This window comes from Magallana gigas, chromosome 9 (genome assembly GCF_963853765.1).
Source record: "Magallana gigas chromosome 9, xbMagGiga1.1, whole genome shotgun sequence".
NCBI lineage: Eukaryota > Metazoa > Mollusca > Bivalvia > Ostreida > Ostreidae > Magallana > Magallana gigas.
The window spans coordinates 9,043,015-9,061,532 of record NC_088861.1 but is presented as its reverse complement, the minus strand read 5'-3'; the positions used below and the strand labels follow the sequence as shown (position 1 = coordinate 9,061,532).

Genomic DNA, 18,518 nt, shown 5'->3' with positions numbered 1-18,518 from the left:
AAACAGGTAGCATGGGTTTTTTTTGTGAGTTGAATTGACTGATCTTACTAAGACATTAGCGGTAAGGCCCCTCTGCAATACATGTATGTATTTTTTGGGTGTGTATTTGTTTTGTAATTTGTAATTCTATACACACACCTATATAGAACAGGTTGATTATTGATGACATTACAAAAGTGATAAGTATTGAAAAAATTAATGTTTTATTACTTTTGTATATTTTGTGGTATTAAAAATCAAATGCAAGCAATGTAACTATTTCAAATAGTTTTGACAAGAGAAATTATGACAATATTTTAACAATAAGTACTCTGCCACTGAAGGTTCTATATATTAAAAAAATATATATACTTTATTTAGGAGAAATATATAAAAGAACAGAATCCATCTCCCAATGTGATTATAGAGTTTGGTTGATCGATTGATGAAGATACTGAGCTATTGTTTGTTTTGTTTCTTTGCTACTATTTGTCATTTTCATATGAAAACAAAATATTTTTACATTTTGTACAAATTAGTTATACTTGTTGTTATATAGAAATTTGTTTATAGTGTTACAACAAAAATAAATTCTATAGAGACATTACAAAATCTTGTTCAGATTGATTGTTTAAGTTGGGTACATGTATCTGAAACATTGATATTTTGTATACTATAAATATGTCCAAGCAAATTGGAAGTCCCTTCCTACATCACTTTATGTATAATATGTTTATATCTTAAATCTTACAATATCTCCATGTTTTTTTTTTTGCTGTCCCATCAAAATTTGACTTCACTTTACTATAAATGCAATTTATTTATTCCCCCAAATCCCTGTCTCCAATTTTCCAATTTCTCTCTCTCCTTTCCTTCACCCCCCCCCCCAAAAAAAAAAAGACTTGAGCATAGCTTGGGTACTGTGATAAATAACAAACTTTACCAGGAAATGTGCAGTTTTCTCACTAGTTAGAACTTAAAGAGACAGATTGTCCATTTCATCAAAGTTGGTAACTAAAGAAGAAACACAAATATATTATGTCCCACTTTTTATTTATGTTCGTAAACTGTTTAACAGAAACAAAAAGGGATATAAACAACAAACGTCTTTGGCTTACAGCCATCATAAATTAAACTCAAATCTACATTTCATCAACATAGTATAACTGTGTGTGATTATGACATTCTTCATACATGGACCAAATTAAGTTACAACCATCATTATGTTTTATACACAAGTGTGAATTTCTTGCATTTCAAAGCAAAAAAAAAAGAAAAAAATCACAATCAGAATCCAAATAATTACACTGGTTTCAAACTACAATACATGTACATGTACCATAACTTTTCCGCCCACATAATAATTTTATAAAAATTTTGTAATAATTTATACATGTACAGTACATACATTAAAATGTATTGTTTAAAATAAGTTTCTTGAACACTGAAAGCATCTGTAGTTTTGTTTTTAATAATATGGATAAGATAGGTACTAAGTAAAAAACATTTAATAAAATGGTACATGCAATTGACAAACATGTCTGTCGAATATCTAAAAACAAATTGCCCTGGCATATATTTTGCGTAAAATAATATAAAATACATATAAGATTGCACCAAATTTTCATGGAAAATAGTAAACGTAAGATTTTAAGCTAAAACTGGTCCGACATTTGATATAGTCTACACTCGATCAATCAGACCAGATTCGTCAGAGCCGATTTGTGCAGTCATCTTCTTTTTCACCCAAGTGAGAGCGTGAGAAATTCTCTTAGCATGCTTGTGAGGTGCGCCCGTAATGTCACGAATCTCCTGATTGGTCAGTTTGTAAAGCTGCTCTAAATATTTGTAGTTCTGACCAATCACAGTACTGATATACATAGGAAGGCCAATGGAAATGAAGAAATCAGGAATGGACGAGGTTTTGAGCTCGGCACCTAGAGAGCATTTATCAGCTAGGTTTTCCATTTGTATCTAAAAACAAGAAAGAGAGACGAGTTTTAGAACATTGAAATATTCAATGTGAATTTCAGTTCATTTACAAAATTGAAAAATACGTGAATGAACTTGAAACTTACCACAGGTCTATGCTGGGTGGTGAGCGAGTGCACTCGCACCTGTTCCAGTACAGTGCACACACTGGTCACGTCATGCTTGAGTTCCTCAGAGTATCTTTGGATAAGAGGTGGAGGAATCCGGCACTCTCCAAGCTGAAAAATAATTTCATCCAAAAAATTAAGTCATGTCAAGAAATGAAATGCTAGCTCAGAAAATTTCAACAAAAAAAATTATTTAATTTTCGTAAAAAATGAAAACTGTATTACCTTAGTGGAATAAGGTTCTTGGGAGAGGTTGATCTTCTCGTCCGCCAACTTGGCTGTGACTAGTGATACTAAGGATTTCTTAACATTCCTGAAGTCTTTGGGCGATGGAACCTGTCTAGAACTGTCCACAGACTGCGGTCTGTTGTTTGGCACTTTCTTGTCACTGTATTGCACTTGTCCCCCTTGACTTGATATGGCACCTAGAGAAGACTGGGCTCTCCCCTGTAGTTCCCCAGTAGGGGTCGAATCGGAGGAACCCCCCGTTGAGCCCCGCTGTTTCTGAACACAGTCTTGTCTCTGATTTCCTTCATGAACCAGTGAGAGAGGCCCAAACGGACACATCACTTGAACCTGAGCATCCTGTTTAGTGTTTTTGGACTTGTTCACAACCTTACTAGGAAACGGTTTGGACCTCTCACACTCGGTAGCACCATTAGAAAGACTGTTCGCCTGAATGGCAAACTTAGAGCACCTTTGGTCCGTCGACTCACAATGGGAAGAGGTCTGTGTGGCAGCATTTGAACACATGAGAACATTGAAGTCTCCAAACACAGAATTATCCTCTGCCTGTGGAGTAACGTGTTCCCCAGGGTGAACACAGGGAGGGTCACTCCTCTGGATCGCGCGGTTGATTTCACACACCTCCCGGTCCTCCTCCGTGAAGTCTCTGTCACTGCGCTCCATGTCCGACGTCTGACTCTCCCCTCCACAATTTTCCACACTGGTCCGTCCACTGCTGGCACTCCCCCTCCCGCTGCTGTTAGCCGGTCGACTGCAGACATATCGAATATCCCCCACAGTTCGATTCTGATTCACAGGCTGCAGGTTTTCCTTATTATACTGAAGCGGGGACACACGACTAGTTTGGTTCTTTGACGAGATCATGTAGCCTTGTTTGTTAAAAACCTCCTTGTGACCCAAATGTTCGCAGCTGCCAAAGCAACCAGAGTCCCTACTCCCTGGACAGACCCGGTGGTGACAGTCGTTGATCGTCATTAGTCTAGGTGAATAACAGTACCCTGCATGATTTGGCAATCCATTTGGGGTCCCCATTTCTGGAAACTCATCATCTGCAATGCCATGTGAAAACTATGTAAACGTTTTTTTTTGTTTTTCTTTTTCCTCTCTGTCAAAATGGGCTATCCTTTTATAAATAAAAGTAAAACCCTGTTTACTTACTGCCATCATACAGCTATATATGAAATCCTCAATTAATATCAATCAATGTTAACTCTGTACATGTATTACCTTCTGCACTACAGAGTAACTCTGCCGCTGTTAAAAGCTTGGCTCTCTGCTGGGGGTCCATGATTTCAAGAGCATCCAAGTCACTCTCATTCAGGTCGGCAAAGTTGTCCAAGTGCTCAAATCCATTCTCCAGAAAGACTTTTTCTAGGCTCTGTCAATAAAAGAATTTTCATTTTAAAATTTACTTCAACTGATTCTTTTTTAACAGTATTATCCATATAGTAAAATTAAAAAAAATGCTGTTTTTATAGCCATCCATTCAAAAATAGCAAAAAATAATATTGGAAAAAAATTTAAAATGTAAGTAAGCATATTTCCGAACCAAAACACAAAAAACTAAATCTGCAGAAAAAAACCCCAGTTAAACTGTAAACATGCTTACCTCTAGGCCTATCCTGTATAAAAGCTCCTCAACCGTCCTGGGTTTGGTTTTTCGGGGGGTTCTCCGGGGGTTCGGGGTCCTCCTCTGAGTTCCCTCCCCATTGCCGTGACTACAGGGCTCTGTGTGGGAGGGTCTGAACCAACCCGTTCTCCCACTTAGCACTCCCTTCCACAGTCCCCCCGCAGTTCTTGTTGCCACCCAAATAATGTCTCCTTTCTGTAACGGAACAAATAATTTATTGTTATGCAATTTTATCCATAGTCTATCATCTCAAGTCAAAGTACATTTACTTGACTTCCATGTAAAATGACCATGCTCTTTTTTTTTTTTTTTTCTTCATTTTTTTGATAAATTGTAAATAAAGAGATATATTTAACTGAAATCAAAATATCCTAAATATGCATAAAAGAAAAAGATAATGGGGGAAAAAAATCTCAATTATATGGCTCAAAAAGATTATGAAGAAGCAGTTAACGTTTCAGAAAACTTCTAATAATTAATTTTAATTCCTTAATCGTTAATCACAGTCGTATACCTTGATGTGTAGCATATCTACTTCGGACTTGGACGGTGAGTAGTCGGTGAGGACCCTGACAAGTGAGGAGGTGCTGTTGTCATGGATACCCCCCACCCCCTCAGCCTCCATTGACGAGTGACTCTTGCCACTCCCCGGACTAGCACTGTGAGCGGCTGGAAGCAAATATAAAAATCTTGTCATTCAATTACCTGTAATGTCACCACATTTCATGGCTTGGATCTTTTACTACAGAAGGACACCAACATCGATTTTAAAATATTGAAGTGATTTTTTCGTTTCCATGCTAAGTCTAGAAACTCTCATAAATCATTTATTTCCATGTTATGTCATTTCATCATTTTTTTTGTAAAGTAAAAAATAATGTGATCAATCACACAATAAAATAAAATTATCCATATTAATCAAAATCAAGCACATGCACTTTCATCCAAATACCAGAGGTTACACGAGACCTTTATTTTGTTAACTACACAGAGAAAATGTGGGGGGTGATGCATACATTTCTATTTTCATCTCCCTCGTGAATTTTTCTCTGATATTTAGATCAAGAGATCAGTTGGAAAGTAAAGTTTATAATACATACACATGTTCCCCGATCCCCCACTCTGGGAACTATCGACAGAGCTAACCGATTTATTGGTCCCAGACTGGTTACGCACCTGCAAAAAGAAAGACGAAAATAACAAATTAGTTCTTTCGTAAACTCTTAAAAGGGTTTGATGCAATTCTCTGTGAGATATGGATTTTCTTGCATAAAAATCAGTGATTTATTCCCCTCTAATCTTTCTCTCCCTCTAATCATTATCCCAAATTAAGAACAATTATCAACATAAAACGGAAAGGGGGGTAACTCTACCTGCCCCATTAATATTGTCCAAAACATTTGTTACGTGAAATCTGATATCAATTTATTCTGACTGAACACGCAGGTGTGACAGTCTCAATAATCAATATCTTAAGCTGTGTTTCCCTTAACATGTCAAACAGTTATTACTTTAGGCTGTTTTCTCGCCTTCTCTCTTTTTTTCCCCCCCTTTTCACAATTTCTTCTTCCCAAGTCAGTTTGGGAATAAAAGAAAAAAAAAAAAAAGACAAGTTTCACCATCTGCAGATAATGCTATTTTCTGCATGATAAGCCGTGGTCAACTGTTGTGTGTTGACAACTTTATTAATGCCTAAAATCAATGAGGGGACATCCTCGTCTAATTGAATAAATCTAAGGCTTCTCAATCCCTCTACTGTCTGACCCAACAATCGCATTACTTTCCAGTTCCTGTAAAACCACACTTCCGACTTTCTTCTATATAATCTGACAATAAAAACTACTAAACCTTCGAGACAAAATCAATATTTCTTCCACATACAGTAAGCTCCGGAGCTATCTTCCGTGAGACAGATATTCTATATGCAAACTATTTTCACAATTTCTTGCTCTCAAAACAAAGGAATTGCAGAAGCGAATCCAAGCCTTATTTTTTTTTCTTTTTAATATTTCCGGTTATTAAAAAAAGAAGAAGAAAAAAACCAGAAAATTGTTTGACTTCTCCAGATTATGAACATTGATCAATAAATTTTTAGAACATTCAAATAAATTCACATCAAAATCCTATCAGCACTTCACATTAGTTAAAAACTTGGGCCTAAATTAAACCTGAAATGAACAGCCGTATGTAAACAGAAAGTGTCAGACGATATCGTCAGTTTCCATGAAAATGACACAGAGTTTGAAATCCAAGTCATTTGTTGATATCTGCTGCTAATGATGTGTATATTAGTTGCCTCATAAATATCCAAAATGAGGGCTGCAGTGCAAGATCTGTCTGTGATGTTGTTTATTTTAGAAAGCCCTGGGTTCTTTTGGTGTCTATCATAATTCACGAGAGAGAGAGAGAGAGAGAGAGAGAGAGAATACCGGTACTTTACACTTGAATTTGAAATTATTTTTAATTTTGATTATACATTTTTTAGTCTCAGTATTTCAAAATTCATATCAGTTAAAAAACTACATGTATAAAATTTCTCTCCTTTTTTAATGAATCTCTAAAAATGTTAAAAGCGATCGAATCCACTATTGATGTCTTTGCGAGTATAAAAGAAATGTTTGAAATCTGACAAACATTGGACAATTTACATCTTGGTTTTTGAAATTTATCTGACTTTTAAGACAGTAGAGATACTTCACACACCAACTTATCTGAGAGGAAACACACTGCTCAAATCTCTTTAAAAAAAAAAGATAATTACAAAATACATTAACACAGAGATGAAAACAAAAAAGATTGCAATAATTTTCAAGAAAACAATCAATTTCCCTGTCTTCAACACAATTATTATACTCAAAACTGAAAAATCCCTACAAAACATTTTCTTTAATTTTTTTTTCTTTGCAAACACTGCCGAGTACAGATTCATGCTTTAATTGATTCTGACATTGACACCCTTTTTCCAGTTCCTAACGCTGATCAGCTTGTGGTGCGAAAGTTCAGGATCCCTATGTATTATATATGAGGCATCTGATCAAAATCCCATCAAGCTATCAGCTAGCTAGTGCAGAATAGCTCCCTTGACCCAAGAAATTAACACCCTGCATAGAAATCTTATTTTCATATACATGTACTAGCTTGCTTAAAACTGAGACAAAAAATCCTGGTTTTAAAATCCTTTTTAGATGAAATTATCTACATCCACTAGTGACTACCCCCTCCTAATATCTAACATTGAACCAATATGCTTATATTTTTTTTTAACTTATTGTGTTTTAGTTTTGTGCAATTTGTTAATTAAAACATTGACATTTATGAACCAGAAATCTTAAACCAGTACTTTTAAAAAATAATTTCATTCAATCGGCATCTGACTTTCCTCCCTTGCTGTAAAATATGATGTAGCTGACATGAATCTCGGAAAAAGAAATTGCGTAGAATAATGGCAGAGACTATCAGAAATTGATCTGTGCGCTAAGTCTTGGATACTGACATGGATGAATAAGGTAAAGTGGAAAAGCAATACTGTTTTATTCTTCACAAAAGGAGATATTCATTTGTTGGTGTGTCAAAATATTTACGTAAATTAATTTTCGGCAAAAAACAAACAAATATTTTATTTCATTTCCTACCACCAAGGAGAAAGAAACTGAACCTTTTCTATTTTGAAGGTTAAACACAGATTTCTCCCATGTGTGATTACTGAACAATTATTTTATTTGTTAAAAATGTTATCAACATTATAATGAACTGATATGGTCCAGTTTTATCAAATTCCCCAAAAATTTTCTTGAAGCAAATGGGAATGGAATATTCATGCAGTACAGCCATTGGCAATAATGTACCTGCATGTACTACCAAATATTATCAAGACATTAGGGGGATAGGGTTGTTTTATGTCAAAGATTTTCATTTGCATCTTCATATTACAGAAAGAAGAACTTGCATTTCATTATATATGTACAGTCAAACTTCATTATCTCAAACTAGATTAGACTGTTTATAAACTTCAGGATATCCAAGTATTCGAGATATAGAGGGTAAAATACTTTTAAAAAAGTGGTTAAGAATTACTAATCACTTTGAAATATCCATACGAGGTATCAGTGTTTGAAATATCAAAATTTAACTGTACATGTGTATATACCCTTAACTACTACACAGATTATTGATAACACCACAATTTATTTTCTCCCCCTCAAGACAGCTTTCAGGAAAATGAGACGAAGCTCTTCTTTTGTTTGATTTTTCTACAACTTTCAATTAAAGGCCTTTTAGAACTCGCCTGATTACTCTATCAATAATTGATGCTTCTTTGCTCCAACAAAAACAAATACCGATAGTGTATTCTCCTCTCTCAAACACAGCTTCATCAGATGGCATGAATTATAGAAAGACAATCGGAAGAGTTATTCCAGAAATTAAATATCCTTCGCTACATGATAGAACTTATCAGTGATGGCACGAGAGAGAAAGGGTCCACTCAATATTTAATGATATTCTTTTATTGATACCAAATAAATCAAAGTGGCATTGCCGGAATAAGCATCCCATGATAAGTTTATCTGGACGATCTTTTCTGTTATTTTTTTTACTTCATTTCTCCATTTGACACTAAAGACCGTTCCTTCGGCCATAAGCTAGAGATTTTTATACAGAGAATCGACCATGGCAGTGAGCTAACGTTAACATTGTCTCCAATGGCAATTTCCTGAAATTGTTATTCCACTGATCAAGTCTTATTTCCTTTTGGAAATATAATAAAACGACTTGCCATAAAACTTTGTGGCAGTTATCTTTTCCAAAATTTATCATAAATAAGACTTGATGAGAGTCTTTTGACTAGATACCATCATTTTGTCCTGTTTCTGGTTTTTGGGGTTGTATTTTTTGGTTTGGGGTGGGAAAGTGAGTGAAAGAGAATGAATAAAGTTTAAAAAACTTGATAGGCCAAAAAAACAGAAATGCCCCAGTCATAATATATATACCACATTAATCATATAAACTTGTCTTTTACTGAAAGGCACAACTTATTTTGCCATTTATTTCCCTGGCAGAGGAAACAGACAATTCTTCATCCCTTGTTTCTCTAGTGGATATACCGGTAATAATTGGAAAATAAACAGCGCAGGGGCGATTTCTTTTTTCCTTATTTTTTTTTATCATGGCAGCTAAATTGACGACTATAAAGTGGGATTATGGGTTCCCAGCCTCATGAGGGACAGTTCCGAGAGAGAGGGATTGATGCCTATATTACAATGTCTATCTGATCTGATAAAAAATTCAGGGTGCTTGAGTTGACTGACTGGTTAATAGGATGAGGGGACTAGTTTAACTTTGAGAACCCAATTTGGAAAAGTGACCTTATCGGACTGCTAGCTTCCTCACTATCCAATATCTATTCTTTAATGCATAACGGAGTTTTTGTACAATGTATTTACTTGATCATAAATAGATCTAAAAGATCATTTATTGATTAGATTATCATCATAAAAAATTAAAACTGAAAATCCTACCGGTATAATTTATATCAAACTAGTACTGGCTGAGGAAGAAAAATACCCCCCCCCCCCCCCCCCCCCCGCCCCCCAATTTATTTTCAAAACCGACCAGAGAAAAGGCTCGAGATCTGTCAGACTTCCCGATAGAGACAAGATAAAATTGAGGACACGATATCTTATTCTACGGTAACAAGAATTTCTGGACCTCAGTGTCTTATAATTCACAGAGCATGTTCATCAATAATGCACTACATTCCAGCAAATTCCCTGCAGACACGAGAGACAGAGACGCAGAGAATTTCATGATTAGCCACAGTGTATCCCAGGCTGACCGGACACAGCTGTAGAGGTCGCGTAAGGTCAGCAGTCATACGACACAGGCACCAGACAGCCCAGAAATCATCCAATGTAAATAGATATGATGGTAGAGGGGGAGGGGGGTGGGTTCTTATCAACACTGCAGTGCAGTACGTTTTTTACATCAACCAATCTACGTTTTGGTACCACAATTTCACAATTTTCACTTACCGGTAATATAATATGCTAACTTCAGGGCACCCTTATTTTCATGAAAAGCTTGGTAAAATTTGCAATTCTGCAAAAATTCAAACTATCACTATAGGAATTTGAAGGTGCTGGTATTTCAGATAGCGAAATTGGCTCACATTTTACAAAAAGCTCAAGCCTTGCTACTGCAATCAGAGAAAATTAAATTTGTGCCCCTTATCTGCAAACAATAAAACTGGGCTGGAGTCTCAGTAGATTTCCAAGTTTATGGCTCTCAATTATATCCTGGTTATTTTTTTCCCCAAATAAAATTCTTAATTAAATTACCACAAAACATTTATTATTCTTATTTTTCCTCTCCATCTCAAATTAATGTTGCGCACAACCTTAATGCAATGAAAAAGTACAATACAATTTTTTGTTTATGCTGATGGACCAACTAAATTAATAAATGTAAACTAGGATGGATTTATGAGAATCTCCACCTTTACTCAAAACGGATGGGCAGGTTTTGTGTACATTTTATTAGAAAGTATGGATTTGGTAGTGAGCTAACCAGCACCTATCGTAAATTAATCATAGAAAGGACTCAAGTTTCACAGAATAATTCACATTAATTAACAGGGTTTATGTAAAATCAATTCATTTTTACAACATGTCTGGTACAATGTAATTATTGGCCAGGCCATCGTCATCTGCTTTCATATGGTATTACTTGGTGTTGTTTTACAACAAATAATCAAGAGATATTAAAAATACTGAGATGGAGAGAAATATCCAACAAGACTTTCCAAAGGTCTCTGAAAACTGGAACTTTCTCCCAGTGCTTACTGGTAAGCTTTTGAATTTTTAGAGGTCATTTTTTTTTATCTTTATATATGTATATGTAAACCCATCAAAGTCAAACCAAATTCAAGTGATTCATTTTCCTAAGTAAACCTACCAAAATGAAGGTATATTTTATTCATGTGTGTTATATGTATCTGAAATTTTAAACCAGTTTGTTTATGAGTCAACATGTTTAATTTCAATACCTTCTGCATTTTCATTGGGTCTCCTCCTTCGGAATTTTTTCTCCAGCCAGTGGCAGGCGACGTGTCTGAACCGGTCGACATGGCACTGGAGTAGGTGCTGTAGTTCCAGTTATCTCCCCTTGTAGCTGCGAGTTCCCCAGGGGTCAGGGCATTGGACTGGCACTCCATGGAATGTTCCGACTCCATAGAAAAGCTTGACATGGCTGATGGGGACTCGTGGAAGGAAGGGGTATAAGAGTAGTTTCCATGCTGGCCATAACACAGGCTGCCAGTGTTGTAGACTTTACCCCCCTCGTGAGGAAAAACGGGGGAGTATAGTCGTGGATGACCGGGTGAGTAGAAAGTGACGGGTGAGTGAACTTCGGAGGAGCTGTAGAAGCCTCGTGTCGGGGTACATGACATGGCGCGGGCGGCCTCGGGTGATTTTGATGAAGGAGGGTTGAATTCGATATGGCTGACACTGTGTACTCTGCGATGTTGGTAGCAATCAAAGCGATGACTGGGATCGCTGCAGAAGTTGGGCGAGGATTTGCTGGGATCGTTAGACAGAAAGCGTTGGCAGACCTGACATCTTGTGACTATGTCTAAAGAAACACAAAAAAATTGCTGATAATGAAATATCATAAAATTGCAATAAAATATCAATTTCACAACTACTCCAATCCTGCTAAAAGCAATTCAATGCCTGCAACTCAATAAATATTTTAATGATCCTGTAGGCATTCTCTTCTTTTGAAATTATCTACATAATTTCCTGCAGACTTAAAGCCTGTATATCAAATGACTCTGGTGGCGTTTTTACGATAAATGTTACAATGTCTGCCTTTCATTAGCTTTGTTATTTCGACCGACTAATTTATATCAGTCGTTTATCAGAATTCTCGCTGTGTGTACAGATTACAGCTTCATCTAATACCCATAATTCTCCATCTTTGAACTTTTGATGCTTATTGATTGATTCATGCAATCAAAACACAAAGTTGAAAGAGAATCAGAAAAAAATTTGCATGATCTCGGGATCTGAAACTTAGGATTGACTTTGTTATTTGTTATTTTTTGGTTACCATAGTAAGATGCCGAGGGCGATTTCACGGGTTTGCCTCCTTGCTTCTTTTTCTTCTGAGTTCCTTTATGGTTGCCCTACAAGTGAAGAGAAGAAATAAATATAATCAAGTCTAAATTTAAACCACTTCGTGAATTGATGCAGCCATGATGCTGCATCGAGTAATTATTGTCTAATCATTGCGATCTTTATTCTTATTTTATGCTTCAACAAGGTCAGAACAAGAGTAGAAATCAACATCTTTATGACTTTTTTGGGGGTTTTCAAAGCTCCCATCAGAGAGGAGCATGAAAAATGTTTCCTCTCTATGATTTTTACACTGATTTGATTGGTGTTAAATTTTTCATATCATTGCTGGACTGTTTTCATACACAGCCCACGGTTTCGTGCACGAAACACACACGCTTCAGTTGATGATGAATTGAAATAACTAAGCCATTACTCCGAATTCGATATGTGGAATGTTTTCAAGCAAAAGTGACAAAACTCTACCCTTCCTTTCCAGTCCAGCTAGTTTAGAGTCTACAGTTTCATCAGCTCGGACTTTTAATGCTATTGTTATTCAGGGGTAGAATAATTTTCAGTTTAATAAAAAGATATTTGGAACACAAGGTCAATTACCCAAATGCCACAATTAAAAAGACTTTAATATTGAGTGATCTGGGTGGAGGTGAAGTAATTCTACACAATAATACATTTTGTAGCAAAATTCCAAAGGAAGACTTATCTGACCTCTTACTTAATACCCTCAATTATTTTTTTTATCATTAATTCCGGATCCCTTGGGATCACCAATTTTGCAAATACATAGAGAGATGTGGCAGAAAACATTATCCCTGTCCTATTCTTTGTTCTTCACGCTTCACAGCTCTCCGTGACAAATATGCTAGATATGATATCAAACATATCACTGTCTTTACAGATGTCATACATGCAACAAACCAAGACCCTTTCCCCATATCACACAATATAAAAACACAGTTTTATATCTGAATTCCTTGGAGGAAAAGATATCTTATGTCCAGGTTGTTTTTTCCCTTTCAATTCAATAGCACATTGAGAGTGCACCTTAGAAATGAACAAAAATGCATGACCCTCTCTTACCAAATATGCAACCAGCCATTCCCCATTGAACCCCCTCCCCTTCTCTTTCCCAATACGACCACCATTAGACAACTGATGAGACTTTCTGCACTTCCTAAGTCAAATATGTCAACCCCTGAGAACCCTGCATGACAGAGTCATGAGTTTGTCTGACTATCAAGATATCCTGTACTGATGTCAAGGAAGTACCCAGGAGTACTTATCAATGAACATGCTGTGCTCTTCCGATCATCCTACCCACCCCCTTCATTCCGCGGGATTTATCTCCATTAGTTATCAATTTATCTCAGGCCACCTACACTATCAAAGGTTCTCATGTCCACTGATTAAAATGTCAAATCCTATCTTGTTTGATAAATGAAGGAAATGCAAACTCGGGTGAACGACACATGAACTATGAGAAAACTGCCTGTCTTCAAAAACTCATATATTCTTGCACCATGCAAACTGGTATAGAGTAAATCTACAGATGTATGTTTTTAAACAAAATCTCATTTTTATAGGTACACCAATCCAGGTGTGAATGAACTTGCAGAACTAAATTCTTTAATACACAAGAACAGAAAACAAGTTGAATCACAACAAAATACCAATACATCAAAGAGAAATTTTCTTCCAATTGATCAACACTCTCAAAGAGTAATATCCCTTTATCTGGCCATTGTGCCCAGTTATCTCCCCTTGTTTGTAAGATGTTAACAAGATGGCGCTATGATCTGGTACATCTTTCTATAGTAACACACCTGTTGTTGATGCCATTCCCTTCGCCTCTCCTCTTCATACTGTTTTACCTAGGAAAACAAATAAATTAACCAAATAAATATCAAACTCACACTTAATGAACTAGGGCATACAAATAATATTAACATTCTGTTAACTGACATATTGTTTTAGGAAAAAAAATGGGGGTGCATGGCAAAAAAACTTGGCATAACATACACACACAAAAATTCTGCTTGACTTAAGGGAAATGGGTGCTAATAGGAAAAATAGGCAGGTAAATGAGTATCACTTGGTATCAGTCCGTACAACACCTGCAGTTTATCTACCTTAAATACCAAAGCTGCCTTGTTGTTTGATACATATTTTCTTTCTTGATATTAAAGCACAGACAGTAGCGTAATTCATATATTATACCTCCCCTGTAAATTACACAAAAACTAGGCATATCAAAACTAGACAGTAAACGACAGAGCGTATATGATCCTCCCTTTGATGGTCAGATGATCTGGATCTGTTGCATCTTTGTTGGCGACATTAATTTTTAAAAAAAAATAAATTCAAGACCTTAATATAAATTTTCAGGTCATAAATACTACAGAATTATACATTCTGTTCAAAATTGTAAGCTTTATAATTCTGGTTACATTTGTAGCTTTCTGCGGCTTCTCAGTTTTACTTGATCTGTGCATATATTAATTATTTTGAACACTTTCAATACACCCGCTATTCCCGGACAACAACACCAAGTGTTGACAAATGGTATTCACTCAGACACAGGCTATCCCCCTCCATTCGTCAAAAGAAAAACACCATTCATTCTTTATCTTGGCCCCCTCTTCATACCTAAATCCACCTGCTTACGAATCTGTGTACTATACATACACTCCGTGCAAATCCAGCAATTCTTTAATGTCTAATCCTAAAAATAACTTTGGGTTTATTTCTCGAGTGAATTCTATATCCTTTGCAAATACCTCTGGTATTTGAACAAGGGATAAGTTGGTATATTTTCTCCATTTCAGTATTGGTATGGCAGGTCTAAATAGTCATGGTGTCATGATATTGCAGATTCTCACAAAGGGCACCTGCTTCTAATCCCAATAAATGGGATTAAATCCCATCTAACAGGATCAAGGACCACATGCTAGTCAAGGGCACAAGTGCATGCTGAATCAAACTGAGACAGAAAATGGATGACTACACCTTTTTTTCTATTTCAAAACAAGTTTGGTTGTGGCTTTTGAACAAGAAAAACAACAGCGTGATCAAATGCATACTGCCTTCAAGTACTTTCAAGTACAAGTTGTTGGAAATAGAATGTGGTGTGGTCTAGCTACTACAATAGGATAAAATCTATTTGGTCTCCAGCGTTGATGAATAAATGATTTTAGTGACTATAAAATTTGGATAAACCCTAAACTGACGTCAGAATATCAGTGGGAATCCTCAGATTAATTTTGTTTTTTACGTAATTCATCACATTCGTTTTTTCTTATTCATTAAGCAATCATTCACTCTTATGCAGTTCAAAATCCATCTTAATTTGCCTGTGTGTACACATATGATATAAAACAAACAGGCAATAATATCCAGAGATTTGTATAAAAAAAAATAATTTTTTTCTGTTTTTAAATTGGTAACAAATCTTCTCAGCTAAATAATTATGACAACGAGTGGAAAACAATACATCTTCCGCTGACATTTCTCAACGTGATCATTCGGAGGAAACTCTGTGCATAACTGAGGTTAATGAATAAGCATTGCTCGTACACATTGCTGGGAATAGTGTTTAAAAAAAAACAACCCAAAAACAACAAATTGCACAAAAATCCGGATATTGGAGCAAATGCACTAATCCATCTATGAGAACATCAACAATTAAATTACACACACCATGATTTGGTTTATATTTAGCCTCCATGATTACATTACAATTTAATTCTAATTTCCATGTTTCAGGGGGCGTTTTTTTACTTCATTAACAATCTCATAATGATAAGCATGGGAAAAATCATTAGCATCAACAGGTGTATGTAAAAAAACTTTAAAAAATGGTTATAAATTTTCACAAAAAATGGAAAACCACCAAATTTCCTTGCCTGCTTATCTTGATTTCTCATGCTTTCATCACAATTTTAGCTTTTGGGCTGTCAAATCCAGGAAATAAATAGAATTTTCGACAAATTTTGCAGTAATGTCTACAACTTGCATGCACAAAATCCTGTTTGACTTTCTGAACTTTGTGGGAAAAAATTAACGAAAATACTTGCTTCTTAAAAGAAAAAAGTATTAAAGTCTTTTCACATTATATAACGATCTTATAAAAAATCCCTGGAAAATATCTAGAAGATACCAATCTTGACATCTGTATTTATGATCACAGCGGAATATGACATTATGGGAGAATAATGATTTTTGATAGAAAAGCTTGCATGATTCTCCAAGATAACCAACAATGTTTTAACTCATTTGAGTAACAAGGGAAAAATCATTTCTGACATAATTATAAGTCAGATGTTCAACAGACAAACGATTTGTCAGATGATGGCTTTAACGGGATAGATAATTGAGTAAAATATGGAAAGAGTCATCTCCCTTGATTAATAACCGATAAAATAATTTTTTTGAAAAAATATTTCCTGAACTTGAGTATATACACCAAATGCAGGCTTTCGCCTTGCAGATTTTGAAGCAAATAATTTTGAATGTTCCTAAAAAAAAATTACAAGTTGCCCTAGATATGATTTTGAATAATAAGGTCAAAACAGTATCATAGGAGGAGAAAATATTAATGCATGAAATACAAAAATTTGATATAAACCACATGGCAGCTATCACAGAGGTTAAATGTCCTATCAACAGCGTCCAAATCTTTCTTAAATATCGGGGCACTGATAAAGAAACCAACAAATGGGTTCTGCTATATGATGGGGATGGGGAAACTTTTGAGAGGTTAATTCAGTTCAGGCCAGGTTTATTGGAGTAACACTTGTTATGTGTGTTGTACAAGTGTTCAACGTCAAGAGAAGGTTGTCCTACATACGTCATAACACTCAGAGAATTGGAAGTGACAATGCAGCAGGCAGGGAGCCGGCGCTTGCACAGAACAGGGAATTAAAGAGTGCAATTGCTAATAAAATATATACTAAAGAGATGTACTGCACTACTGGAAAAATTTGAACTCTTTACAAACACTTTCTAAAGATTTAGCAATGTCTATCACCTTGCATCAGTTTAAAGATCAGTATTATTATTTTAATCACCATCATTTTTTTTTGGGGGGGGGTTGTTAAAAAAAAACCATTCACATGACACCATAACCAGGTGACTTCTAACCCAGTTGCAATTGTTTAACATTCTGCAGACAACTGTTTTCTAAATAAAAGCAGCTTGTCGTAAAACATCATAACACAGCTCTCAAGGCTATGTCCTCTCTCTTTCATTTTTTGGACTGACACAGTTTCCATTTATATAATAATGATAAAAAGAAACTGTCTGGGAAAGAAATAATGGCTCTCTCTCTTTCTTGCAAAACACTGTCTGCCAGTTTCTTTGTTCATTCACAATACAAAACACAACAAATAGCAGGAAGCACTTAAATCTAATTAATATTTGGACTACGTGTTTTGACATCAAACAAGCGATTTCAAAGTAAGCGGTAGACATGCAGGTCTCGTTGAAATCAAAATTTGCCTCTAACAAGGAACAACAACTTCATATGATTCAAAACTGACTTCTAAACAATTTGTTTCCTCATACCAAAAAAAAATGTACGTTTGACAATCTAACTTGCAAACGTTTACAGATTGAATTAAAGACTGTTCAGATTAAAAATCAGAGACAGGTCGACAACTTGCCTTTCTCTGATTCATGAGATCTAAGTCAGAAAAATGTTTGTTCAACTAATTTCAAAAGATTCTGATATATAGCCGAACAAAGAAATCAGTTAAGTATGGAAATCCTTTAACCCCTAGACCCCATTTGAAGAAGTGGAAACATTGCCACAATTCAAACAACGCGTCTCCCATTTACTGTGATGGGATCTTGTCATTTCTTAATCCCGTGGACACCAAGTAATCTATGGTCCGCCACGATTTATGTACTTGGAATTATTAACAGGACACTGGGTCTCAATTTCAACTTCACGTCTCGCCCTCCATTAGGCGATATTTCTCGTTTTCCTCCATCCAAGATCCGTCGCTCTGATTTATGTGGTGTTGTTACAGAGAGAGACTTATGAGTCAGATATTTCCAGGAGTCTAATGGACAAATCGTATTTTTTTTTTAAATTGTCTACTTTGCTGCTGTCCTTTAAGTCAACTCACAGCTGTTTCATATGGCCATTTTCTCTCTCCCCCCCCCCCCCTTTCTCTTTATCGTCCTGTTTTTTCCCTTTCATTGTCAACATTTCCATAACTCTTCCGAGATTTCGATCAGCTACAAGGGTCATATTGACAACTATATGTATCTACAGCGAAAACCAATCTGTTGCTCAGAAAGATAAATTTCATCCATCGCTTGTAGAGCTCCAAATGTTGGCATAAAATCTTTTTTTCCCTCATTGCTAGTGTCATGTTTCGATCAAGAAAGACAGCGAAAATGTGTTTTCCAGCCAGCATTCAAATGTAGATC

The 18,518-nt window shown here is 35.7% G+C and overlaps 1 protein-coding gene across 6 annotated transcripts in view; it reads right to left on the bottom strand.

Moving 5' to 3' along the window:
• Positions 1 to 1,013: 1,013 nt before the first annotated feature.
• The window catches only part of LOC105340480 (SAM and SH3 domain-containing protein 1), a 41,810-nt gene continuing 24,305 nt past the window's right edge, over positions 1,014 to 18,518 (bottom strand). For all 6 annotated transcript variants that reach the window (XM_066071681.1, XM_066071682.1, XM_066071683.1 and 3 more), the window contains 10 exons: positions 13,907 to 13,954; positions 12,061 to 12,136; positions 10,997 to 11,580; positions 5,055 to 5,130; positions 4,469 to 4,623; positions 3,934 to 4,149; positions 3,552 to 3,702; positions 2,304 to 3,373; positions 2,058 to 2,189; positions 1,014 to 1,953 (listed from right to left, as the gene is read on the bottom strand). In XM_066071681.1, coding sequence (XP_065927753.1) covers positions 1,663 to 1,953; positions 2,058 to 2,189; positions 2,304 to 3,373; positions 3,552 to 3,702; positions 3,934 to 4,149; positions 4,469 to 4,623; positions 5,055 to 5,130; positions 10,997 to 11,580; positions 12,061 to 12,136; positions 13,907 to 13,954 — 2,799 coding nt within the window. In that variant the 3' untranslated portion in view covers positions 1,014 to 1,662. The remainder of the gene's footprint in view (positions 1,954 to 2,057; positions 2,190 to 2,303; positions 3,374 to 3,551; positions 3,703 to 3,933; positions 4,150 to 4,468; positions 4,624 to 5,054; positions 5,131 to 10,996; positions 11,581 to 12,060; positions 12,137 to 13,906; positions 13,955 to 18,518) is intronic.